General features: G+C 40.7%; 4 protein-coding genes across 4 annotated transcripts; all 4 read left to right on the top strand.

Annotated features, from left to right (window-relative positions):
* Positions 1 to 4,054, top strand: LOC115747062 (thioredoxin-like protein AAED1, chloroplastic). The gene is made up of 8 exons (XM_048280458.1): positions 1 to 407; positions 1,276 to 1,322; positions 1,422 to 1,536; positions 3,234 to 3,278; positions 3,363 to 3,422; positions 3,527 to 3,622; positions 3,714 to 3,835; positions 3,894 to 4,054. Exons 1-7 carry the CDS (start codon positions 93 to 95, stop codon positions 3,831 to 3,833), a joined length of 798 nt encoding a protein of 265 aa, XP_048136415.1. The 5' UTR covers positions 1 to 92; the 3' UTR covers positions 3,834 to 3,835; positions 3,894 to 4,054.
* Positions 4,055 to 4,632: 578 nt separating this feature from the next.
* Positions 4,633 to 10,087, top strand: LOC115730258 (thioredoxin-like protein AAED1, chloroplastic). The gene is made up of 7 exons (XM_030660870.2): positions 4,633 to 5,042; positions 5,765 to 5,811; positions 5,900 to 6,014; positions 9,291 to 9,335; positions 9,408 to 9,467; positions 9,565 to 9,660; positions 9,741 to 10,087. Exons 1-7 carry the CDS (start codon positions 4,740 to 4,742, stop codon positions 9,861 to 9,863), a joined length of 789 nt encoding a protein of 262 aa, XP_030516730.2. The 5' UTR covers positions 4,633 to 4,739; the 3' UTR covers positions 9,864 to 10,087.
* Positions 10,088 to 18,996: 8,909 nt separating this feature from the next.
* On the top strand, positions 18,997 to 20,127 carry LOC115747061 (short-chain dehydrogenase ptmH-like). The gene has a single exon (XM_030683091.2). It carries the CDS (start codon positions 19,129 to 19,131, stop codon positions 19,972 to 19,974), a length of 846 nt encoding a protein of 281 aa, XP_030538951.1. The 5' UTR covers positions 18,997 to 19,128; the 3' UTR covers positions 19,975 to 20,127.
* Positions 20,128 to 23,725: 3,598 nt separating this feature from the next.
* Positions 23,726 to 27,176, top strand: LOC115747060 (AP2-like ethylene-responsive transcription factor CRL5). Its single transcript, XM_048272464.1, is given in 11 exon segments — positions 23,726 to 24,331; positions 24,577 to 25,105; positions 25,492 to 25,574; positions 25,709 to 25,717; positions 25,846 to 25,934; positions 26,031 to 26,104; positions 26,231 to 26,281; positions 26,403 to 26,479; positions 26,560 to 26,723; positions 26,725 to 26,833; positions 26,869 to 27,176. Coding segments are annotated over 10 exon segments (1,455 nt in total). The 5' UTR covers positions 23,726 to 24,045; the 3' UTR covers positions 26,818 to 26,833; positions 26,869 to 27,176.
* The last annotated feature ends 429 nt before the right edge of the window (positions 27,177 to 27,605 follow it).

Below are 27,605 nucleotides of genomic sequence, written 5' to 3' on the forward strand. Positions count from 1 at the left end.
AACAAACACGAACCTGTGATACGTTCGCGAGTGTTCTTCCTCTTCCTCGATCGAACAGGCTTCGAAGGGCGAGAACTCGAAACCTCGTGGCCATGGCGTCCTCGATTTCTCCAGGACACTTGCGAATTCCACAATCTCTCTCGCTTTCCCCGCCGAAACCCAGGTCTCAACTTCTCGTTCCGCCTTCTTCTTCTGCTACTACTTCACTCGTCCGCTCTCCTTTCACTGCCGCTTCGATTCGCTCTCGAGAATTCGCCAGCCGGAGTGGCGTAGCCTGGTCGCGTGTCATCGTAAGAGCCTCCGCCTCCGGAATCAGTCCCGACAGCAGCGACGCTCTTGGGGATGTTTGCATTTTCACTGCCTCTGGCCAGCCCGTGATGTTCAAGGATCTCTGGGACCAAAATGAGGTTTTTATTCTTCCTTCTTCTTTTTTTTTTAACTTAATTCCGATTAGCTTTTTTTTCCCTTTTCTTATTTGCAATTGCCTCATAGCTTGAATGATATTCTGATGTTCATTAATTATGAGCTTTGTGTGATGTAATTGCTTATAGCTCAAACTTTGTCTCGTTGATTAGCATCGGGAAACATTCCGTTGGTTTATTGTTCTAAAGATTGGGACATTCTTCTTAAGCTTCTGGGAACTATTCCCTGTTGCTTGAGTAGTGTGGGATGAGAGGATGAGACCGGCCGTCCGTTCATATGCTTCCTGTATCTCGTTGTGTGATCTATTTGCTTATAGCACAAACCATGTCTTGTTGATTAGTGTCGGGAAACATTCTGTTGGTTTATTGTTCTAAAGATTGGGGCATTCTTCTTAAGCTTCTGGGAACTATTCCCTGTTGATGGAGTAGTGTGGGATGAGACGATGAGACTGGCCGTCCATTCATATTTTTCCTGTATCTTATCAAGCTAGTCTACTTCATTATAGAGCTTAGAAAGAACTAGAAACTGGTGGTCCAACTGATTTTGTTGTGATGTGGGTTTCACAAAAAGAATCAGAGAGGGAATACTCCCAGAGGTTACTGCACGAATTCTGTTTGTTACTGTTCGTTTACAATTTGGTTTGCCAAGAGGAGCTGGTGTGGAACAGTGGTTGATTCAGGCATTTGGGTCTTCGGATTTAGGCATCTTTTCATGAACTTCACTTGGAATTTGTCTTCTCCCACAGACCTGATTCTGTCTTACATGCTTTGTTTTTCTTGTGAGTGTCTTCTTGCTTGATCCGGTGAATGATGGTCGTTATGATAGCTCACAGTTCATTTTTTTCTTTGGAAGGGAATGGCTGTTGTGGCGCTGTTGAGACACTTTGGTTGTCCTTGCTGGTAACTGTTGTTTCTTCACTGCTGACTATTATTGCAAGTGTGGATAGCTGGGATTATGCTGTGGCTCACCGCTTGTTGTGCTTGTTCTTTTTCCATAAGCTGGGAGCTCGCTTTGGCTTTAAAAGAGTCGAAAGCCAAGTTCGACTCTGCTGGTGTGAAATTGATTGCTGTTGGTGTTGGGACTCCTGATAAAGCTCACATTCTTGCTGAACGGGTACCCTTTCTTCCTTTTGATTCTTGTCATTGGGAAATACATCTTTGAATGAGAGAACCTAACCTCTTTCACTCAGAACTTAAAGAAATTGAAATGTCTGAATCCTTGACACTAAGTGGAACTCTACCATAATGTTTCAACTAGATGATATATAACGTGCGTGACCTTAAAATATTCATTATAATACCACAGCAAATGAATGATAAGAAAAGATGGCCTTTTTTTCGGAATAGTCCTTTGCGTCAGCATGAGCTCTCCTTGTTACTCAAATTGGCTCCATTTACTTTTCCAGTGTTTAGACATTTCACTAGTTATCTGCTAAGTGGTTGAAATTTCTCTGTTTATGGTTCTATGTGAATTAAGATCGAGAAAAAGGAGGATAGCTAACTTTAAAATGGATCCCCAGTCATTGTCGTGACAAATGACAGACCAGAAGTTTCAGAATGGATCATCTGTGGTGACATGGTTTCTCCAAAGGGATGTAAAATTTCATAATCATATTAAATAATTACCATGCACAGAGCATTGTTCCTTTTTGGCAAATGGAAAATTAGCATTTATACTCTTCCACATGACAGACCGTAAGTTTTGGATGTGCGTCATGAATTGAACCTTCAACTTTGAAAAGTTACTAAAAGAGAATTTAATCTTACTGTATATCAATGTCCGGTCTACCATCAAAACTATTGGTTCTCATACATCAAATGCATCTGAGATGCACAACATGTCCCTTCTGGTCCATGCAAAAGGTCCAGCTTCTTTTATGAGCTGGGGCATCTGAAGAAACTGGGGGTGACGAAAGGATTTCAAATCTTTCCTTTGAAACTCCCACAAACATTTAATCTCTTCCTTATTGAACTTAAGTTTCAGATTCTTGTGTAAGAATTTCAGCTAATTTTAATCTAGGAGATGGGGATGTCATGCAACCTTAAGGTCCATGGTATATCATTTAAAAGCATAAGGTCTATTTTGAAATTTACCCCAAGCTTCATGCAATTTCCCTTTCTTGTATTCATCCACTCTTTCACATGTGGCGATATTGGGAGTCCACCACTCAGCTGACAGGTGGGATGCCGTTATTTTTGCAATGGATTTGACCAGCTTACATGGTATGTCATTACTTGAGTTTGTGAGTACGCCATTTGAGATGGCTACTCATGTCCACATATTTACCCTATCAAACAAAGCAGGGCACGGAAGAATGCATGGTCTAGGAAATTTTTATCAGTGGACCAGGCTATCTTATTTATTTTCTCAACTTTCTCCTGTTAATGGCGAACCTGGTCTGAAGTATTTTCGAAAATGATGGTAAAGGTTCTTTTAATTGATGCCTATGCTGAACATACAGCAACTATGTGCTTGATGGATGTTATGTCGTTATGTTGTCGCGTAACATCGATGTTGGAGGCCTGATTTTACTTTAGGTCTCTGGCGTCCCTTCTCACTTAGATGCACTAACATGCTCAAATTTTTGGATGAGACAGCTCACCCTCTTTATGTTCTTTCTAGGAAATTGCAATTTTTATTAACTCAGCCGACCATCTAAACTTGCATGCTATCTGATTAGTATAATCATTGAAAGCTAGGTTCATAGAGAACAGATACTGCATTTTAGAGAAGAGTTTTGGATTAATCTACCGTTTGATCCCTATGATCATTTGAGCTGAGCTGACTATTCTTTGTGTCACATATCTCAGTTACCATTCCCGATGGATTGCCTTTATGCTGATCCCGAGCACAAGGTGAACATGTTACCTTAATGAGCTTATCTGTCAGAGAATCCTCTTTCAGTTTTTTCTAACCCTTTTCCTGTTTTTCAACTTTAGTCGTATGATATTCTGGGCTTGTATTATGGTCTTGGCCGCACATTCTTCAATCCAGCAAGCGTAAGATTCTGTTACTGTTTACTCCTGTCTCTCCTTTGAATCTCTTCCCATCAAAACGAAGCTTTGAAATATAACATTCGGCTCACTTGCTTCTTTTATGGCAGGCAAAGGTCTTTTCCAGGTTCGATGCTCTTCAGAAAGCTGTGAAGAACTACACAATCGAAGCGACTCCAGATGACCGCAGTAGTGTCCTGCAACAGGTTGGATCAGACAGACTGTAAAATGTGCAGGTCATTAAATTTTCATGGTGATTTGCTCGAAAGAAAAGTTTTTTACACATTCGTTTGCCAGGGTGGGATGTTTGTCTTCAAGGGTAAGGAATTGTTATATGCCCGGAAAGACGAAGGGACCGGAGATCATGCCCCTCTAGATGATATTTTGGATATCTGCTGCAGAGTCCCAGTATCATGAAGTTGTTTCTACACATATGTACACACACGTACACTCACACACTTGTATGACAACACATACTTCTTGTAGAAATATGTATCTACAAGAATGATCTTTCAGCTACTATAATTCACGGGATGCTCGTTAGATGCCAGCGTAATATTTCGATTATCGATAGCCGCTGATGTTGATTGTACAATCGGGGTTGGTATTGATTGCGTGATTATGGTGGATTTTCTGGATAGTCAGATGCTTCGACTTCGAAGTTCTGTGGTTTGCCCGGTGAAACATGGTGAGGATTGTAAAAATGCAGATTGCCAAAGCCAACCGGGAGTGTATGGAATTGCCAGTGTTTTCCTTGTTGGGTTCAAGTTTGTTGTGCAGACTTTCACTACTGACCCTCCCCCATAGCGATTGCTGGTATTGAAATCTAAGAGCAGCACACAGAAGAGGATGCGAAACCTGAGACAGGTCGCACATACGTTTGGGAGGAAATTGCGCAAAACGTTTCGGACATCACCTGATCGCTAAACCGAATACAGAATCGACAAAATCAGCCTAATGATCATGTGCTATTGGTGCTGTCATAAATGGAGACTAATGGCAATGGCCTCAGAAAGACCGGAGTCGCCGATCGGCTCTTATTTGCCATTCTCGAACTTTGACGAAGAAGAGGACGACGACATTGGAAGTACTATTAGCCACCCTCCTCATGCTTTGGAATATTACCCGGAATCGGGATGCAGCCACCGGAAGATCACGGCGCGTCGTGGAGTGTCCGGCGAGCGGACCAAATTGAAATGATAGTATCCCATTTTATTATCACGTGACGAAGGGCAGACGGTTTGCCCCACGTGCGTGCATTGCATCCCACAAATTTGTCGTTCCTCGTTCGAATCGAAGGTGAGGACGAGAACCCCCGTGGCTATGGCGTCGTCGATTTCTTCTCAAGGCCTACGCTTTCCACAAACCCTCTTGCCCTCTCCTCCAAAACCCGGGTCTCGACTTCCCTCCACTCGTGCTGCTCCACTCGTTTGCACTCCTTCGGCCGTCGCTTCGGTTCGTTCCCGAGGGCTCGCTAGCCGGAGCGACATGGTCCAGTCGCGGGTCGTCGCTAGAGCTTCCGCCTCCGAAATCGGTCCCGACATCAGCGACGTCCTCGGCGATGTTCGCATTTTCACTGCCGCCGGTGAGCCCGTGCTGTTCAGGGATCTCTGGGACCAGAACGAGGTTTCTATTCATTCGTCGTTTTGTACCCACTGATTTTTTTCTTTCCACTTGGGGACAAAGTTATTCTCGTCTCTTCTTTATTAGTTTGTCCATTTCTCGTCTGAACTTCCCCTTGCAATTGCCTCATGCTGGAGATGATACACTGGCGTTTGCCAACTATGAGCTAATTCGACCCACAAAAAGATTATGAGCTACTTTCTGCATGATATACTTGAACTTAGAACAAAGTGTGTCTAAATGGATGCATACTTTGCCCGCCAATGGTTTCACAATGGAGCATGCCGTCTCGGAAAACATCTTCTTGTTGGCTATGATGTCCTGACAGTTGGGTGTCAAAGACCCCTTCTAATGGAATTATTCCCTGTTGTAGTGTTCATGGGATAGTATGAGATAAGAATCTGAGACTGCCCCACCATTCCTATGCTTTAATCAATTCGCAGCATGCTAGTTCGTCATAGCAGTTAGTAAAAAGAAGCAGCCGGTGCTCAAATTTTTGTCTTGTTGGGGAAGTCCCCGAAGTAAATGAATTAGTTCTGTGTGTCGAACTTTTCAATTTGCATTGCTGGAGGAGCTGATGGAAAACAGTATATGATGCAGCAGCTGCAACTGCTTCTTTTTAGACTCACTCGGACAGACATCTTCTTTGCCACTTTTTCTTCATATTAGCTTTTTTATCAAGGACCAGTGCTGTCTCCAATGTCTGACAGTTAATTTCCTTCTAGGGAGTGGCTGTTGTAGCAATGTTGAGACACTTTGGATGTATCTGCTGGTAAGTGTTGCTCGTTTCTGGCTATCACTGCAAAATTGGATAGCTGAGATTCTGCTATGGTTCATCCCTTGTGTTTGTTCTTTTCAAGTTGGGAGCTTGCTTCATCTTTAAAAGAATCAAAGGCCAAATTCGACTCCGCTGGTGTGAAATTGATCGCTGTCGGTGTTGGAACTCCTGATAAAGCTCGCATTCTTGCCGAACGGGTGCCTTCTCTTTCTTTTAATTGCAGAAATACTTTCCATCAGCGTATATGTATGAAGCCCTGGAGTTACTATGAGTATGACTCATCACATATTCATTCTAATGGCACTGCAATTGGATGATAAGAAATATCTCTTTTGGGAATACTCTTTTTGTTTAATTTTCCTTTGCTTGCTTAGATATTTCACCGGAAATTTGCTGAGCAGTGCTCCTTCATAAGCTTGATGAATAATTTGTGATAATTGGCAAAGAATGACTTTGAGGTTTAATTTCTCCATCATCTTATGGTTAGTTATTAAGCATCTTTTTAATGAAACCATATTGTTATCCGAAAAATAGAGAAACAAAATCATAATGAGGACATCAATGTTTTTAAGCTAAGGCATTTGATTTGTCACTCATGCTTCAGCATAGGGGGCTTCATTTCTTCTGCAGTTCAAGATTTGAGGTGCTTTGAAACATTTTGATGACTCATGTACCACATGAGAATTTTACCGGAAATTACATGAAAGACCTGAACTTTTGTCGGGTTTCAATAATTGAAACTTGAGATTGAAAAGCTTCAAAGCAGACATTAACATTGCCCCAACATTGATGTGAAACCTACTGTGGGACAGCCCTCACTTCTCACCTTTAAACGTGTCTAACATGTTTGGCATCGTCCCTATAGTCAATGGAGAAAGGTCCAGCTCTTAGCTGATAAGTTGGGGTGTCTTAAGAAACAAAATTAGGCTGAAGAATTTCAAATCATTCTTTTTAAAGCCCCAAATCACCTTTAATTGCTCCCACTTGTTTGATTTAAGAAACTTATATTTGTTCGTAAAGCAGTTGACTTTTTTTTCTACCAAGTAGATGGAAACTTCATGCATCTTGCAAGTGTTTAAGACTATGGACTTTCATGCTTCTTGAAAGTCTTTAAAACTAAAGACTGAACATACGAATGTGAGAAACTCCGTTGCAGCCATTTTTTGACAATCAATGAATTCAACGAACTCTACTGAAAGAGGAATACATCCCTGGGAAAATGTTGGTCTAGCGGAACATTGAGGTCCTTCTGATAACATTCTAAAGTAGAAGGTCTAATCTGGGAATTCATCCCTAGCTTCATGCATTCCTCTTTGTTTTATTGATGCCCTAACCCAACCTTCAATTTTGGAGATATGAGCAGTCCACTCTACTACAAGTGAGATGTTGGGCTGTTCAAATGGCCTGTAGGTCATACTTCAATTGACATTTCGAGCTCGGGCTTGGGTTCCAAAGCTCAAATTGTGGCCTGATTAAAGTCAGAGTGTGCAAACTTCCTTTTTTAAAATGAAAATTGCTGCATTGAAGTATTATTGTGTTGATTATCTTATAGTTACAGATTTGGATATGAAAAAAGACATTTTGTGGAAACCAGGTAGATCTTTGATTAATTCGCGTGGCCCCTGCCTGCCCGGTCCATGCAATGTCTAGTGAAGTTCCCTTATTATCATATGCTAGTGCATCCGTAGGAATTTTACCCAGCTTACACAATATGACCTAGAAGCTTGTGAGTTTGCCATTTGACATGACTGCCCAGGCCCTAGTATTTTGCTCAATTTAAAGTATGATTGCACTCACTGTCTTCTTAATACACCTTGAATTAACATTGCTCTTAAAACTTCTCTAATTGGGCTGCTTTTATTTTGTAGAAAGAGGGAACAGATGACTAGTTCATTCAGATTAAATTTGTCCCAAAAAAATTATCATTTTCTCTTTTTGCTGAGTAAGGTTAACAGAGAAGCTAAAGCACCATGCATAATTTTTTTAAAAGGTGCACATTTCCTGAACATGTGGATAACTTTTGTACAAATATTTCAGCTTGCCCCAACTAAGAAAGAATCTTGGATTGTCCTTGAATGTAAGAAAGTATGTGCTCTACAAATTTTTACAGGTCTTACATCTCATCTCATTTCTTGCTCTTCTTCCTGGCTAATCTGGTGTGACACACAGGGAAGGTATGATAGGAGAGGTTTCTACTGAGTACGATGTCCACGTTTGTCTCACTTTCATTCTCTCTTAAATTTAATGTTTTCTGAATATTTGGTTCCCTCGTACATGAGTGGTTCACTTGCAAGGGATTTTTGCAAGTGGGGGCGCAAATAGAAAGGAAAATTGTTTCATCGGATGAAAAAGTAAATACACATTAAGAGATAATATTGTTTTTTAGCTCCCACTTTTGAAGTTGATGTTTTCATCCATAATTTTGTGTATTTCAATGGTCAATACTCTCGTTTGCATCAAACGCGGGTATAATATTGTTTTTTAGCTCCCACTTTTGAAGTTGATGTTTTCATCCATAATTTTGTGTATTTCAATGGTCAATACTCTCGTTTGCATCAAACGCGGATCACAACACTTGTGCATGGCCAATGTCGAATCATCATATAATCACATAATATGATATATAAACATACTAGAAGCGAACCAAGAATATCTTTGAAATATAATCACATAAAAACTCTAGCCACAACATTTGCAGGGGCTTGAGTTAAATCGATAATAACTGCATAATCTGCCTAAGGAATCCAAATCTCTGATGAAATCTTTTTGGTTTAAGCGTCTGACTAGTTTTTTTTTCTTTTCTTTGGTTTGTTGGTTTCTGTAGATACATCAGGGTGAAATTTGTTGTTTGAAAATATTAGTGGGGTCAACTGCTAAGAAATGTTGGGTGAAATTGGTAAATAGTAAAAAAAAATGTTACAGGTGTTAATGAAAACAAATTTAAGTTGAGTGGGGTCATTTCAACAACATGAGGAGCCGCAACTGATTCTTGTGTAACGAACATTGGACACCTGATTTTAACATTGGTATGTGGCGTCTCTTCTGATTTGGGCAGACTGTAAGTGACTCTTCATAATCATGTATTTCCTATGAGAAAGCTTGTTCTCTTCAGTTCCTTTTTGAGAATAACAGAAGATGTTACATCAGAACCAAGCCTCTACCCTTTCTTGAATGCTATAGTTTGGTCCAAACAATTTCTAGTTACACTTGCCATGTCTGTTCTTTGGATTCTTGGCCTCACATAATATATGACATCACGAGAATTGGGTTCTGGTCTCATGTGGATTGGCTATCTTTAAAGAGTAAAGAGCAGTAGAAATTAGATATGCCTGAGGAGAATGCAACCGTCTTAGATCAGTAGGAGAATATTGACTCTGTCTGCATACTTTATTAAGTATTCTGTGCACTTATCTGCCATTTACTCCAGATGATCTCCTCAGCTAACCTGCTTTTTCTTGTGTCACAAAACTCAGTTACCCTTTCCGACCGATTGCCTGTATGCTGATCCTGATCGCAAGGTAAGTATGAGCGCATCGATTAGAATATTCTCTTTTAGCTTTTGCTAACCTTTCCATGTTTCTATACTTCAGTCGTATGATGTTCTGGGCTTGTACTATGGTCTCGGCCGCACATTCTTCAATCCAGCAAGTGTAAGCCTCAGCTTACTTCTTGCTTCTCTGTTCAACCTCTTCCTGTCATATGAAGCTTTTATTCACAATATGCAGCTCACCTTTTCTTGTGTGACAGGCAAAGGTCTTTTCCAGGTTTGATTCAATTCAGAAAGCTGCGAAGAATTATACCATCGGAGCCACCCCTGATGACCGAAGTAGTGTTCTGCAACAGGTTGGATCAACCAAACTGTAGACGTGTACATTAATTTCTTGGGTGTCATGCTTAAAATTGGTTTGTATTTCTTGTGCCAGGGTGGAATGCTTGTCTTCAAGGGCAAGCAACTGTTATATGCTAGGAAAGATGAAGGTACTGGCGATCATGCCCCTCTAGATGATATCTTTGATATCTGCTGCAAAGTCCCTGTATCGTCATAGTCTTGCCACTTGCGCACACAATAATACATGTATATGCCATATGATACCTACATTTTTCACGCACACATATGTAACTCATGTAGAAATATACCTCGCCCTTGTATCACAACACATAACCGAGACTGCAAATCCCTGCATCATACAGTCACACTTGCAGTCAGTACAATAATACATATGTAGTTCATGTAGAAATGCGCCTCTTCAAGAATGACACTAATTTATTAGTTCGCAGTTAAATTTTCTGCGTGAGGTGCTCATAAGATGTCAATGTTGTCTTTGTAATACAATAAGCCCCTGATATTGTTTAGCTAGAGAAGGGGTCGGTTTCATTGTTGCATATTGCGCAAGGAGACTAGTGTTATGCCCATATTCTGTAGAATACTGGGTACGCTTCGAGGAGAGCGAAAATTCGGTACATTTTGGCCAGATGGTCCGGGCATTTGACGCCAGAGGAGGCTGGCGTGTTATTGAATTAACCTCAATCAATATGGTGAAAACGTTTTGTTTTTTCATCGAAGTACATACCTATTGCACACTTTCGAGGATAGCAGTTATGTTGATTCCACCATGGTACTTCAAGCAACGCCCTCAAAGTGATGGACATTATCTTCTCTACTGAACATTGCTTGCCTCAGGGGACAGACATTCAATACGTAGCTCTTATCGTCGTTAATCCTCTATATATGCTCTCCTCTTTTTTTTTTTTTTTTTTTTGGTGGAATAGGTAAGGCCATAGTTTGATCATCGAGTAGAGACTACAAAACTATACACTACAAGCCCAAATGGAGATATTGTCCCCAAAGTTCTAAATTTGTTGCATTTTGGCTAATTCAATCATAAACCTTTCGATTTTGCTAATTGAGTCCTAAACCTTGTCCATCCGACCCGCCCGAAAATTATTGATGTAATGTCGGATGTTTTATATAGCACGGTTGGCATTGATGTGTATAATTTTTATGATATATGTTTCTAAGAAAAATTGATTTCTTTTTTTCTTTCTTTTCATTTTTTCCTTCTATCAAGTCCGGCTAGGGCTAGCCGACCCTCATCAACTACCGAGTGAAGATTGTGGCCCTCACCCGAACCTTGCGAGAACTGCGACCCTCGCCTATGATCGGCAATAGCTTTGCAGTCCTTGCCCAGTGGCCGACGAGGGTCACCGGCCCTCTCTTGTGACTGATGACCTTCGTCGAACAAGATATAAAAAATGGAAAAGAAAGAAAAATTGCAAAAAAAAAAAAAAAAATTCGAACCTCTTAAAAAAATTATAAAAAAATATCCACATTAACTTCGACCATCCAACGTGGCACCATTGATATCCAAGTTGTTGATTTCCATTTAAAATCAGTCGGATGAACTTCATTGAAAAAGTGTCAAAAGGTTTAAAACTTAATTGATAAATTTGAAAGATTTAATACTGAATTGATTAAAATACAATAAGTTTAGGGCTTTTTGGATAATTTTCCTAACCCCAATTGACCTAACTATAGGATGTCCCTGTCTCCCAATAACAATACACACATGATACATCAGCTAGTGAACATAGTTTCATTTAGGATTGTACTACTTGACTAAAATTTGCATGACATAGAGGCGAGAGTCGTCATCCGTTGCCGGTGGTAACCTAATTTGGAAGGGGCGATTGCCGGAGACATGTATTGGAGATGGATTTCCTTATTCTTTTCAAAATAATATCACCACGACAGCACAATGGCTGTGTTGAAATCCTTGTCAACAAATTTAACTCCAGACACATTCGAAACAAAGCTAATATAACTCCATAGTATTCAACCTTCTCTTCTTTTCACATTGCTGATGTTTCTTTCGTTGGAAAGATGGGAAATAAAGAGCTTCCATGTGGAGCACGAAATAGTTGGGTGGTCGTCGTTTTCAGCACATCCAGGAGTCAAATCTGATCAATGTATTGCCATAAAGACAATACCACAGGGAGACAACCAGGCCGAACGTGACATTCCTAGTCTCATTCCTTGTGCTGTAACGAGGACGAAGTCAAAAGGGACGGAAAAAAGAAAGTAGAAACTTAAAAAGAGGACATCTCCAGACCCAATGTTTCCAATAAAAGCAGACACGAAAGGCACATCTTTACACAAAGATAGATAGGGGACACTATTAGGTTCTCTGACTGATGTTAGCACATTCCAAGTGAGGTGTTAGATCACGCCGAGTCCTGTCAGATCATCTAGGAGTTCATATTAGGATGTGAGGCTTATATGATATAAACGGCTTGTATAAAATGAACTAACATAGATTGGGAGTATCTAACAAAAGCTCTCGACGATGGGTCAAGCTCATTCTTTTTTCTTTTTCTTTTGTTCTTTCCTTGAAAGCAACCCCACCACCTATATTTCAATTCATCTAGTAAATTTTTGATAAAATTCTGGCTCAGAACTTTCTCTGGTTACACCATCTTCAATTTAGACGTCAGAGATGTGCAGCTGTCTTTGATGGGGAAATAATGGCCTGTATGTAGTGTATCCCTAGAATGGCAAAGTTGACCTTTATCAAATCGCAAATAATGCTGTCATGATGGAGGTTTTTTTTTTTTTTCTGTCCGAAACGCTACGTGTTTTACGAAGTTTTTCACCAAATTAGACAGTTAGAAAACTGTATATTACTTCCAATTAGGAATAAACATTGCAAGAAGTGGCTTTGCATCAATTAGTGTCATCAATTACTGAGTCGAAATCGGAAATCAAATTGGTCAAGAATCTAGTTTGGATAAAAGATCTGCTTTAGAGATGGTATTCCATATTTTCCCTTTCTTTCATATGTATAAGAAGTTAATAGGTCTCTCCACATTATATTTTTGTCGAACCATCTCTATAGACTTTTACTATTCACCTTATGCTTCATCAAATTTTCGTGACACGGGCAATTTGATAATTTTAGAATCTGAAACACTTGAAATTTTCGTAAAAATACAAAAATTTCAAATATTGACACGTGAATCCCGATGCACATTTCCATGATATTTCATTTCAAAAATTTGAATAATATTTTGAAAATTTTGTAGGAAAATAAGTTGAAATAAAGAGCCCAGTGACTTTAAACACATGTACTCTTGGGGCTGTCGTCTCCCCCAAGTAAAGAAAAAGAAGGGAAATAAAACACTGAAAAAGCTGAAGAAAGACAAAATGACTCTGCCTACTAGAGTTCATCCACCAGTTGTACGGAGGGAGAATCTTTCTTGAATGGGACATGACCCTCGGCCTTCATATGCCTACAGCCCTCACAGTCGGAGACAATGACATTGCATATGTATTCCTGCTCCGAGAGAGGACTGCAAAGCAAATGAAAGAGAGTAACAAGGCTAGAGAGTTTGCAGAAAGTTCATTTCATCTCGGCCTTTCGACATCGTGGATCTCACGTGAGACTCGTGTAATCTGGTGATTGAGATAGGGTGAGTTCACATGCATCGGATGCATGCATGCACGGCTCGTTCGGATGGATCACGCATGTATTGATTTATTTTAACTGGTCTGAGGCATTCTTGTGTGACAATCACTTTATGTATGTATGTAATTAGCTAGTGAGGTAGCTAGAGAAGATCGGTTAGTCTTGCCGTCGCCGCGCTGGTGGGAAATGGTATTCTCGTAGGCAATGTTGAGATCGAATGATGCAACAGAAAAATGGCTATTGTTCCATATCCCAGATAGATGAATTACAAGCGTGAACGTGGGTGGTCGCTTATGTGATATTCTTGGGAATGGAGAGGTTTTGTTTGACCGTATGGAACTTCATTGCTGTTAAAAAATGAAGGGAATGCAACCCAATACATACGTAGAGGATTACATGTAAATAACATGTCCATCACCATCTTGAATCGCAGATCGGAGAAGTACGTTACACAATGGAATGTATTGCGGGTTTCCACAGATTAAATCTTCCCGTTGCAGTCCCTCGAGAGGTCGTTCGTCCGTTTGACGTTCGGAAGAGATAAAAATAGCGTCATCCGTCTCTGTCATTTTCTCTCTGTTCTATATAGTTCACTGTTCAAAGAACGTCATTCTTATGGAACGTGAACTTTTATCACATTGGAAAGGAGTGGGGTGGAGACGCGTAAGGAGGAAACATGATTTCACAACTTGCACATGGCACATAACGCACAAAGTGTGGCTTGTATAATAGAATAGGATAGGATAGAACCAAATAAAAAAAAAAAAAAAGATTAACTACCTTTGGTAGATATCATAAAGGATAAGGGGTTCAGATAATCGACATGAACGGACCACGGCACTCCCATATATCCCAACAAAAAAGATAGATGGGCCATTAGGAGCCAAACATGATTTTTTTACAGGCTCTACAACTTCGAGAAGACGCGATTATATGCATATTGAAGCCGTCTGTTCTAGTAGACATATAAAGAAAGAATTGCTTAGTCCAATGCACTAGAGATGAACTTCACTTCTATCGAGAACCTCTTGTACAGGTTCTTGTATAGTCCCCACGGTTTGGTCTCGGTTGATGGCCTCTCTGTGGCTCTTGTCTAGTTAGACTTTTTCTACCCGAGCTGCCCTTACGCTTTTAGCGACACTCCGGTGGTGTGCGGCGGAGGTTTGTTTTGTAATCTGCGCTTTACTCAATATATATCTTACCTTTACCAAAAAAAAAAAAAAAAAACTTCACTTCTATCGAGTCGCGCTCAAATTCACTCTCATGGGGGCATTCGTGTTTCGACCATTTTTATTAAAATGTTACACTAACGGACAAAAATATACTGCTGAGGTAGGCATTTTCATTTGTATTAAATTAACAGGATGTACAAGCCTAAAAAATCCACTGCATTTATGCAGAATCGTTTGATGTGTTGATACACAAGTTGTTAATATTTTGGGTGTGCATGGCAACATTTCTGCTCTAGAAATCAATTTTTGATCATAAGTTGATTTTTCTACTTCTAGAGCAAAAAAATGCTTCGGAAGTAGAAAAATAAAGTTACGTAATCAAACGGATTTTTGCTCCAGAAATGTTGTCATTCTCACCCTTATATTGATTGGAAAAGAAGTGTAAGGTACCCTTTGTTTTCTTAAAAAAGGGGAAAGAAGATTCTAAATCTCTTCATTGGTCAAATTTTGATTTTTCATGTCACTCTTTCACTGTTCATGTCCGGTGTCAAATTATCAATCCGAACTAATTCTACTTTGATTTAAGCCATAATTTTTTTTTTGGGGTGAGGTTGCAATCATTGCAGTTCACTAACAATTTAAATATGTATTAAGGGCGAAATATTTTATGATGACCGGATGGCCACCTTAAATGGCCCCTCGTTGAAATCATATTAAACCTAGCGAAAGAAAATTTGGACTCCTAGTGAATATGGGAAAAAAAGATATACCTGATAGTGGATCGATTACTTTTAAATTATACTTATATGTGTCATGGACGACCGGTCGATATTGTATTGTGACCTAGGGAGACACCACATGCTTTATAAGGGCAAATACCAAACTATGCCCACTATGAAACAATACCTTGAACCTTTTTTTTTTTTGTACCAAAAACCAAAATTATGCCTATGTGACACAAATAGCCTAGCTTTTTTGTGTCACAAAAAAATCCAAACTTTTATATGTGCGACAAATATACTCTCTATTTTAGTTCCATCAAGAGTATATTTGTCACACTAGTATGGAACACAATTATTTTCAAGGCATTTAATATCTTCAAACTTAGGTAATATTCAGACTCAAACGTAGACTACTAAGGGTGCGTTTGGGAGTAGCTTTCCCAAGGGACTTTAGACCTCTAAAGTCCCTTGGGAAAAAGTTGAAGTGTTTGGCATTTTTTTTTTTTTAGCCACTTTGAGGAAAGCCAACCATTGCCAAAGGTGAAAGACCAAAGCAGGTGGGGACCTGCCTTGGGCTTTCAACATTCTCGGCAAGCTGGTTTCAAGGTAAGTAATTTATTTTTTTCTTCCTAAATTGCCCCCATATATAATTTTTTGTTCCACTTTTGCCCCGAAAAACTATTTATCTTCTTCCCAATGCCCGCACGTCTTTCTGTGCTCATTGGTTCTCGTTCAAGGCGAGGTCACTGGTTGCCAAGGTTGAGATTAAGGGTCACGGTGGCCATCAAGCCGTTGTCTTCGCCGGAGCTATTGTCTTTGTTTGATTTGGTGAGAGTCGAGATTGAGATCAAGCATCGAGCGACCCGGATCTGGTTCTTTGACCGCAAATCTGCAAACCTCGGCTTCGCCTTACTCCGCGTCGCGCATCCACGGCGCCGCCTCACCCGAGGTCGCGTAACTCCGACATCTCATCCCTTAAGGTCGATCTACCCCGACGACCTTGACCTGGGGTCGTGATGTATGCAATGGGCCTTGCCTAGGTTTTGTGAAACTTCATTGACCTTTGTCGCTTGGGCTTCCCCGAGCTTCAACGAGAGTTGTGACAAGCTCTGTCGCCTCGTTTGGCCGGCGGTCTCCTGTGGCGGCGGTCGCCTCCGGCTGACGGATCTCCTTTGGCTACCTTTGTGCATCCTCTGCCATGTGCTTTGCAGAATATTCATGAAAATGGGTTATCCAACCACCATTAGCTTTCACCAAATGTACATTCGCTAAAAGATCTTTGGAAAAATGACTTTGCATTTTCCAAAAGTGCAACCAAACGTAGCCTAAGTATCATACTCAAATGGACGCGCAGTATCATACTCAAATGGACGCGCAATTCATTTTGGCCCCGTTTGGTTTAGCATTGGAAATGAGCATTGGGGCTTTAAAGTCCCTTGGTCAAATGGAAATGGTATTTGGTTCATTTTTTGGCTCACTTTGGGGAGATGCAATTGCATCTCAAGTGCTCTCCAAAGTCCTTTAACCCAAAGTACTAGTACTTTGGGTTAAAATACTTTTGTGAAATGCAACTAATTTTTTTTTTTATTTTAACTTTGTCACATTCGCTTGCCACCACCTATCCGCCCCACCCGGCCGCCGTGCCGCCCGCCGCCCCCGCCGCCGTCCACCACTGCCCGCTCGCCCGCCGCCGCCGCCGCCGCCACCACTCGCCACTATCCGTGGGCGGTTGCCACCACCGCCCATCTTCGCCACCACCAGCCATCGCCGCTTTCCCGCCCCCCGCCACCGGCCACCACCTTTTTTTTTTTTTCAAAAAGTAAAAATACTTTACAAAGTTCATTTTTCACCAAATAACATTTATGTTTGCTTTCCAAATGTATTTTTAAAATACACTTTACCAAACACTACTTGCATTTTGAAAATGCCTTTAGCCTAAAGGTATTTGCATTTTCTCAAAGTCCCTTGGCTAAATGTTGAACCAAACGGGGCCTTTGTCTATCGGTTAGTGATGTGGCTTGGATTTCAATTTTGGAAGGTATCAATCATGAAGATTGTCTTGCGAAGTAAATATTACCGCAAAACATCCTAATTGATTGACAAAGGTAATATTTACTTTCTAAATGAAGAACTCTACTTACAAAAATCTAGATTTAGTTATATGGGCAATTGAATCAACATGAGATTCTAGTCTTATTTTAATTTTTTTTTTTTTTGGCAATTCTTTTCAATGGGTTAATTGGAGATTGATCCACCGAAGACTATACAACGGGTAGATTAGAAATGGAGGAGTATAAACAGACCAAGAAGTTGAAGAGCAAGAGAGAACCTAGAATCTGAAATTCGAAAGTCTAAAGAGGGTTTCAATAATACACTTGTCTTTGTTGAGTTATAAAATACCGTGTGCAAACTCTTCTATCTCCCAACTTTTATTTATTGCATTTAATAATTCGTTGCACACACGTGAATCTGATTATATAACTGTTTTTGTTCAAACTCTAACTTGGTTATGAACTTGATAGTTTAAATTCCGCATTAGTTTATTAAATTCTTTAAAATCACCTGTTCACCCTCTCTAAGTAATATTGCTAGCCACAACATTAATCATTTATATAAAAACTAATGTGAATAATAGGAAAATATAACATTTTGTCTTATACAAATTATTTATGTGGAACTTTTGGATATGAGGGGATTAGATCATAGATGACTCCTCTACATGTCGACCAATGAATGTATTTCTTCCATCACATGAGCCAGTTAGGCCACATGATGAAAACTTACCAAAAAAGTCATAAACCTATTGCAATTATATCAATTTAGTCATAAACCCTTTTTTTTCCCAATTTAGTCCTAAATATTTTGCATTTGTGCCAATTCATTTGCCGAAAATTGTTGACCTAGATGCCGGCGGACTTATGCCGCATTGCCATTGTTGATATGGACAAATTTTATATTTTTTTTATTGTTCTTTCTTATTTGTTATAATTTTTATCATTTTTTTCTCTCTTTTTTTTATTGTGGCTGGTAAGGTAGCTAGTGACCTCGCTGTTGCTGGGCGAGGTGGACCTAGGCAACCACGGGCCGGGCGAGGGTTGAGCCTTGCCGGCCATGGCCGACCTCACCTCACAACCGCAACCACCGCCTCATCTGTGATCTTCTACCTTACCGGGTAATGTCTATCATTGAGCTTGATGGCCACTCCATGGCCTCTAGCCAGGGGTCGACCCTCGCTAGCTTAGCGACGGTGAGATCAAGCCTCCCTCGGCCACAATGAAAAAAAGGGAAAAATATAAAAAAAATAAGAAATTATTAAAATATTTTTAGAATATATTCTGGCGAGAGCCGGTGGTGTTACATATGACAATCGGCATCTTCCTCAATAATTTTTGGTCAAAATTGGGCCGATAAACTGAATTGACACAAATCTAAAGAATATAGGACTAAATAGGTATAAAAAAAAAAAATAGGACTGCATTGATATAATTATAATAGGTTTAGGACTTTTATGATAATTTAGCCGCCACATGAACAACCTCGTGTGATGTAATAATTACTTATTTTTTCTAAGCGCATTTTTTAATTTAGCATTTAATATGCATGGGGGCCACCAAAGGTGATCGATTATTACAATCTTAAACCTTAGTTGCTGGAACTTAGAGAACATCATCCTCAATGACTACGACAGGCTACGTTGTACAAAATTTTGGCGAAACATTTTGACTTCATATGCTTGGTTCTAGATAGCAAAAAGATGCTGTCCTTGGTGTTTTCTCATGGTCGAAAGGAAAGATAGGTCGCCGGCTCACCAGTGTTCGCCGAAGCATATGTGGCGAATATGCACCGACTCGCATAGTTCAAGTCGCCCAACCTCTCCGAAATTCCTAATCGTAGAAAACTCAGAAGAGTTATAAAACTAAGTGATCTTATCCATCAAACGCCAAGAGGAGAGTAATGGGGGATCGGGTGGTGGCTCTCGTCACGGGTTGCGCCAAGGGCGGCATCGGCCATGAGTACTGCAAGGCGCTGGCCGAGCGGAACTGCCACGTCTTTGCCTCCGACATCCCTCAGCGAATGAAAGACATGTCGGAACTCACGTCGAGCCATGCCGATGTGGAAGCCCTCGCGCTCGACGTCACGTCCGACGAGAGCGTGGCTTCGGCGATTGAGGCCATCATATCCAAGTTCGGCCGGATCGACGTCCTTATCAATAATGCTGGGATCGGGAGTGTGGGGCCCCTGGCGGAGCTCCCCTTGGAGGAGGTCCGGAAGGCTTGGGAAATCAACACCCTAGGCCAGCTAAGATTGGTTCAAAAAGTGGTGCCCCACATGGCGGCCCGGCGGAGTGGCAGCATCGTAAATGTCGGGAGTGTAGTGGGCACCGTGACGACCCCTTGGGGCGGGTCCTACTGTTCGAGCAAGGCGGCGGCGCTCGCCATGACGGACGCTCTGCGGCTGGAGCTCCATCCCTTTGGCATCAACGTGGTCAAGGTGGTCCCGGGGGCAATAAGGTCGAACTTCGGGAGCGCGACCACGGAGCAGCTGGCGGCTCACAAGTGGGGCCTATATGAGCCGTTCGCAGGGGCCATCGCGGAGCGCGGTGCGGCTTCGCAGAGCGCGAAATCGACGGACGCGGCGGTGTTTGCGAGGCACGTGGTGAGCAAGGTCTTGAGCCCCAGACCACCACGGCAGATCGTGTTTGGTCACATGACCGGGCTCTTTGCCGTGCTCTCTTGGTCTCCGCTTTGGGTGAGAGACCTCTTCTTCTCAAACCGGTTCGGCCTGAATCGGAAGCTCTAAAAAACTCAAGTGTGAGAGGAGAGAATTTGGCTGAGGCTATTTACATGTTATGGTTCGGTGCATTTCTGGAATTAGCTTCCCATCACTACGCTCCATTCTACTTCTTCAGACTTGTAATTTAGTTTCTTACGAGGAATAAAGGGATTTGATTTCCTAGAAAGATTAAAAAGATAGTCAACTTTTTATATAATTGATAACTGTTTTCTATCGATTTCGTCCTACTTCTGTCTTTTTATTTTCCGACATACATTTATTTGTAAAGCATGCACTATTTTTTTTTTTGTAATGACACTTAATTCCCTTATTAATCCTCTTAACATCGTTTGTTTTGTCAATTACAGACTATCATGTTGTTATAGATATTTCTATATTTTTTCAACTCTTGGGGAGCATAAAAAATTATGATGATCGGTTCTAGAGTATGTAGGTTTCAGACTCAAAATCTAGAACCTACCTTGTCGAAGTCGGTTCTTAGTTTCTTTTTAACTAGGAGCAACTTCTAAGGTCGACCCAAGAATCAGCCTACCTCTTTTTTTTTTTTTTTTTTCAGTTTTGTGTGTGAATCATGCAACGTTATTTTGTCCTTGTAATGCAAAAATTTCCCACAACAATGCTGTGTTATATAGCTTGTTTGTACTATTCTGTTGCGGATAATATATTCGTATAAAATATTTACCTTTTCGATTTTCTCAAGAGTTTTTCGCTGTTTGTTTATGTTTTGTGTCTTCACTCTTTTGAAGTGATGAAACCAAAGTCGAAAAACATCAAATTAGGAAAATCATTTGATTGGCGATAGCGCAATCTACACATCAAACAAATCATGTACTTGTTGAAAACGACATCATGGCTTGTAGCTTGTCTGTCAAATATGTAACAACTCCTTCTGCTGTTCACATCAAACAAATCATGTAATTGGCGAAGGTTGAAGAAGTTGAACAACAAGAATTCAAGCCGGAGAAATCAAATCATCTCAGAAATCGAATGATCAATCATCTAAACAATTCCGCTGATCCGAAACTGCTCCCAAGGGTGAGTAAAGTACCAAACATATCTCTGAAAAATCAAGTTCTACATCGATAGTATATAAGGAGATTATAAAATATAGGGTTCGGTTTCGAGTCGGATCAAAACCCGTTCTACCCGACCTGATTCTCGAGAAGAACCGATGGGCTCAAGGCATAGAACTAGGAACAAGCCGAGTACGGCGGATTCAGTTCAGATCCTGGGTTGAACCGACCAAGTTGTTCACCCGTAATCCAAATTAGCAAGAGTTTAGTACATATTCGTATCATTTATTTTTTAAATATGGGTTATTATGTAGCGTAATTTTTTTTTATTAATTTCTCAATATTATTTACTTGTGAAATACGACCAAAATTTTTGGTCATAACAGATATTTGTATAACTTTTCAATCATGAGAATGATCATATTCTTTGTTAGTTTATGAAGATTGTCATGTTATTATAGATATTTCTACATTGTTGAACTCATGGTAAGCATCTAAATTAGCACGAATTTCGTACATATGTACACACATTCTTTTTTATTAAAATATGGGCTATAATGTTATATAGCATTTTTACCGACTTCTTAAACATCATTACTTGTGAACTAAGTAGCACCGACACCGACACGCAATACAACATGACGCGCCGACACGTTATTTTCAAAAAATAGAGAATTCCGACATATTATATATTAAACATTCATTTATATATATGTATAATAAATCATCATTTTTATGATTATTTCAAACAAATTTATTTGACTCAAATTCACAAAAAAATAAATAATAAAAAAGCCTAGAATTAGTCCCACATCGGAAGTGAGGTAGAGAGACAAGAAGGAAAATGACTTGAGAAGGATGCGAACTAAAGCATCCTTTCATGAGTCCCACATCGGTGGTGAGGGAGAGAGATAAACATGAAGTCTCTTTAAGAAATTAAGGATAAGACTTGGAGGCTTACAAGTTGAAGGAAGGAGTCCCACATTGATTGCTTAGTGAGGATAATAGGTAAATATCTCTTTAAGATGCCAAGGATAAGTCATCAATGTTTATTTCTCAAAGCCCAATCCCATGTCGGTGTTTGACTAGGAAGCACCACTCTTTGAGGGGCTACGTGTCTGACATGTGACTGCTCGTGGTCAGCTCTCCCAACACGGCTCTCTCAACATGCGAGTCTAGCATCCCAACACACGCCATTTCATTTACGCATGGGTCAATTTTAAGTATTTTATATAAATTAGGGATCAAAATGTAAATTTATTAAAAATATATATACTTAAGTCATATATCTAGATACTCAAAAATTAATATACTCAGCCAGAAAAAAAAAAACTATAAAAATTTACGTTTAATATACAACGCGTCTCAACCTGTTAGAATTCTCTATTTTTTGAGAATGATGTATCGGCGTGTTGTTTCACGTGTCGATGTCGGTGCTACTTAGTGTTTGACATTGGCATCCACTTGCACACCCGAGAAGCGTGTCGGTGCTTCTTAGGTTGTTAGAATTCTCTATTTTTGAGAATGATGTATCGGCGTGTTGTTTCACGTGTCGATGTCGGTGCTACTTAGTGTTTGACATTGGCATCCACTTGCACACCCGAGAAGCGTGTCGGTGCTTCTTAGGTTGTTAGAATTCTCTATTTTTTGAGAATGATGTATCGGCGTGTTGTTTCACGTGTCGATGTCGGTGCTACTTAGTGTTTGACATTGGCATCCACTTGCACACCTGCGAAGCGTGTCGGTGCTTCTTAGCTTGTAACAACCGGTTCTGAAAAATCGAGACGAATAACTAAACCGGCCCGGAACCAATCCCAATTATGAAAATCAAGTGAAAGCTCTCATACAGTATAATTTGTAGCTCATCCTAGGAAAACTCTCACAATTTTTCTTTTTTTAATAACTTCAAAACCGGTTCTAGATTGGTTCAACTAGGCAGGTTCCAGGAATCAAATTTGTTAAAAGGTCAGTACCAACGCTTCGGAGCTGAGAACCAGACGTGTTCTTCCTTGAACTGGCTGGTTTGGTTCGGTTTCAGCTGGGTTGGACCGGACCTAGAGCACACCCCTAGCAACAGCGGCAACTTGGTCACTGGCGATTGAACCAGACGGCAGCCACGGCACTGGCACTTTTAGGATAAATAGTATCATCGACTAATCTTATTCCTCATATTTGGAAGGCAGAGAGAGCATCCGGATAAGCACACTTACATGGCCATCTGGGTTTTGCTAAGGTGCATAGCGCGAAAATGTGATAGTCTAGTCCTTCTACTACCTTCAAAAATACTTTTTTAGGCATCGAGAATGGCTAATGAAGCTTGCCTAACATGGGGACGGGCAAAATCACATTAGACATTATTAATTTGAATCCGATATTTCATGAGTATATATATTGAACTCAATTTAAATCGTTAAATTTGATGAGACTCACTTGAGATTCACATGACACATACAAATTTTAATGATGAAACTAAGCACAAAGCAATTTGCTCCGAATGTCGTTGCGATCACTAAATAAAGAACATCAGTATAAAGATTTTTGTATCTTTAGCAATTCTCAACACAGTTGCATGGGACACTCGGTATTCAGTTTGAGAGAGAAAGAGAGAGGAGCGTATATGCACAGTTTTTCCAAAAGCAAAAGAAAATGTCTCATTCTCATACACAGATCCCCATGGCGTGCTGGAATTATGCCCAGCATTTCTTGCTGGAGCTCATTCCCTTTGTTTACTATAAAGCAATCCCCTTTCTGTTTTTCTCCACACAAATGCTTTTCACGAGAGAGAGAGAGAGAGAGAGAGAGAGAGAGAGAGAATTCAGAAGCATGAGTCTGGGACTTGTCTCCGTCACTGCTTCAGCTAGAAAACAAGCAACCAAAAAGAACCCCCATCAGTTCGTGAAGCATGGAAGTGAAGCGAGGGAGAGAGAGATCAATATATGTTGGAATGATTAGTTTATTAGTGTCCCAATGATTGAGCTCTCCTTGCATCGAGAGAGAACTTGCCCAGAATCTCACAAATCAACTCCGAAAAACTAGCATCGAAGAACAAGAGACTCACGAAGAGATGAAGCCCATGAACAGTGATGACGGAAAGAGCAGTCACTGGTTGGGCTTCTCGCTCTCTCCTCACTTGAACATGGAGGTCTCCCTCTCATCGTGCCACCGCCAACTGCAGAATCAAGCACCTACTGACTCTGCATTTGGACTCTCGACTCCAAACCTTGACTATGGCCTGTTGAATGGAGTTGCAGGTGAAAGCTTTTGCTCATGCTCTGCATTGTCTGTAATGCCACTCAAGTCTGATGGTTCTCTTTGCCTATTGGAAGCTCTCCACAAGTCACAGGCTCAAGGTGAGCCCCAATATGCTGCTTGCCACTGCACTCCTTTTCCTCTGTTTGTATTAATGCCTCCAATGCAAGTTCAGGCATAAACATGGGTTTGTGTGGACAAAGAATAGGATTTATCTGGGGAAGTACAAATGCATTTTGAACAAATATGGGCTGCACTGTCCATTTTCTCTTGCTCTTGTCCTTTTGCTTCTTGTTCTTTAGGAAATATCTGTTTTCTGATTGCTTCTTGGATTTTTTATGTGAAGCTTGTGCTACTCCACAACTGGAGGACTTCTTCAGTGGTGCAACTGTAAGCCATGACTCAGAAAAGTTGTACCACCCGGAAGACCCACAAGATCATGAGCACAACCACGAAAATCACCTCAACCACATCTATTGGAGAAGGCAACACCAATCCCAAACCCCATGCCAACAGTACTGCCATCTCTGCTCTGAAGCATTCGCAAGTCGTGACCTGCTTCATCAAATTCCTTCGAACAATGCATTGGAGATCAAGATGATGAATGGAAGCATGATGGGTCATGTCGGGTCGGGATCTTTTCCTGTCACCACAGTGGCATCTGGTGATTCGCACTCGTTGAGCTTGTCGATGAGCCCTCAATCACAGCCGGGCTCCATCACAAGCTCGCGGCAGATAGCCGACACAATAGCAGAGTGCATTGCCCTGGAGACAAAGAAAAGAGCGGTTGACAATTTTAATCAGAAGAAGATTGTTCATAGGAAATCTCTGGATACGTTTGGGCAGAGAACCTCTCAGTACAGAGGGGTTACAAGGTCACTTGATTTTACTTTTCTTTTCTTGTCTCTCACCCTTTGCTAGTTTACAATTCAAAAACATGATCGTCTGCAATCTTTTCTGAACTCAATTTCATTTAATTTTCTTTCTTTCAAATAACTCTGGGAATACCAATACAGGTTAACCAAATCGGTGTTTGGCACATTCTTGTTAGGTGCTTAACGTTTAAGCCTCTTGTTTCGATAAGACAGTTAAATCAGTCTTTGTGTTAGTGTCCCTACTCACTAGCATTCCTCTTTGCTTTAATATGATGATCTGTCGCCTCCACACTCTCAGATTCCTGAAATATTCATGCCAAACTGTTTCCCTAGCTCTGTCTCGATATTTCTCAACTCTCTTTTCTGGGTATGTTTTGGCTTCTCAGACATAGATGGACAGGTAGATATGAAGCTCATTTATGGGATAGTAGCTGCAAGAAAGAAGGGCAGAGTAGGAAAGGAAGACAAGGTCAGTGGAGAGTGTGTCAACATTTTTTGTTTTTTGTTCATTTCACTGTCTTCTTCTTTTCCCATTTCACTGACTTGTGCTTATCTTGCTTTGATGTGTATGCCACTTATTAACCACCAAACAATGATACCCAGTGTACCTTGGTAAGCCTCCTCCTTCTTGCTTCTACTTCCAAATTTTACTCTCTCTTTCGTTTCATCCCACAATGAAAAAAGACATGCTCATATTGAAGTGGATCTTTATGATTCTCCTAACTCGATTGTATTGACAGGAGGGTATGATAGGGAAGAAAAGGCTGCGAGGGCTTACGATCTCGCAGCGCTCAAGTACTGGGGGCCATCGACCCATCTCAATTTCGCTGTAATAATCTGTTCGCTGATTCTCTCTTATCATTTATATCTCTTGGCAATTTTCTCAAATTGTGTACTGTGTGATGTTTTTGCCCTTCTTTTTTAGTTGGATGACTATCAACAAGAACTGGAGGAAATGAAGAACATGAGCAGACAGGAACATGTTGCTCACCTTAGGAGGTATCCAACAATTTGGTCTTCTTTCCTCTGTGGCATGCCTTGTCATTTGAACAAGGAACCAACCTGCTGTCATATCTTTAATGTTTGCGTTAAATTTTGATTCTTATTTGCATTTTTGTTTTGCAGAAAGAGTAGTGGATTTTCGAGAGGGGCTTCCATGTATAGAGGAGTCACAAGGTCCCATTATTCTTCTTGTGGCCAAATACTATGATTTGAAGTACATTCACCGTGTTTATAAGTTTCAGCAAATTTTGATAAGAGCATCTTCTGATCGATTCTCTTGTGTTATTAAATATAGACATCATCAGCATGGCCGTTGGCAAGCTCGGATTGGCCGAGTTGCCGGGAACAAGGACCTCTATCTTGGAACTTTCAGTGAGTCACACTAACATATCAAGATCCTCTATTTGTTGAAAGGCTATCAGATGAAAGCTTCTTAATTGGTTTCTGGTTAGGCACTCAAGAAGAAGCAGCAGAGGCCTATGACATCGCGGCCATAAAGTTCCGAGGAGCAAATGCAGTGACCAACTTTGACATCTCAAGGTACAACGTGGAGCAGATCACAGCAAGCAGCACTCTTCTCCCCGCAGAAATGGCCAGACGTGACAAGGAGGTCGCGACCAGGTTCATCAATGAAGCTTCCGGTCACTGACCCTGCTAACCGAAAGAGGCAACCGGAATGCCATCGGTCATTGGTCTATCACCTAAGTTGAGCCGAAACAAAGGAGACCGTAGTCTTTCTCATTGGCTCCTGATGTAGGAGGACTAGCGAGACGGCCGCATTCTCATCGAATTCTTCGTCCCTGTTGACAAGCTTAAGTAGCTCCTGAAAAGGGAGTCCGCCCGTGACCATTTGGAACGTAGATCCAACCACCATCCCATTGAGGACTCTTCCTGGGTTTCCAACTTTTACTTCTTGAGCAGACTGGTTGATTTCTTTCTTTTCCTATGGCAATATGTTCTTTTCTTTTTGCATGGAAAGAGATGGGATGACGTAGCTTTTCAGGCATGGAGAAAACAGTTTGTATTGGGGTCCATTCAACGGAAGGAAATTCTAAACTTGCAAAGTCAATGCATTTCATTGATCAGTTTTGAGTTGTTGCAAGATGGTGGGGCAAATGATGAGAGGAAACTGAAAATGAAGATGATGATGATGAAGCTGTTGGCCATCATTACCGACAATCTCAGATGACCATGTTGATAATTAGATTCAGCTTTGGTGGAACATTGAAGTAGAGCCGTCAAGCGGGCGGGCCGGGCCGGGCCGGATCGGGTAGGATCGGGTTGAAAATGATCTGATCAATATTGATTCATTTTCATGTTGTACAAACCCATACCCGACCAACCCGATTATATTGCTAAGACCCTTCAATATTATATCTAATTGAGAAAAAACTGTTTCTTATAAATTTTAAAAAAATATATTGCCAAAACAATGCAGACAATTTCCATAATTTCTCAAGGGAATAGCTGATTTTTTTTTAAATATATTTTTCTCTTA

This window comes from Rhodamnia argentea, chromosome 1, assembly GCF_020921035.1.
Source record: "Rhodamnia argentea isolate NSW1041297 chromosome 1, ASM2092103v1, whole genome shotgun sequence".
In the NCBI taxonomy this organism is placed as follows: Eukaryota; Viridiplantae; Streptophyta; class Magnoliopsida; order Myrtales; family Myrtaceae; genus Rhodamnia; species Rhodamnia argentea.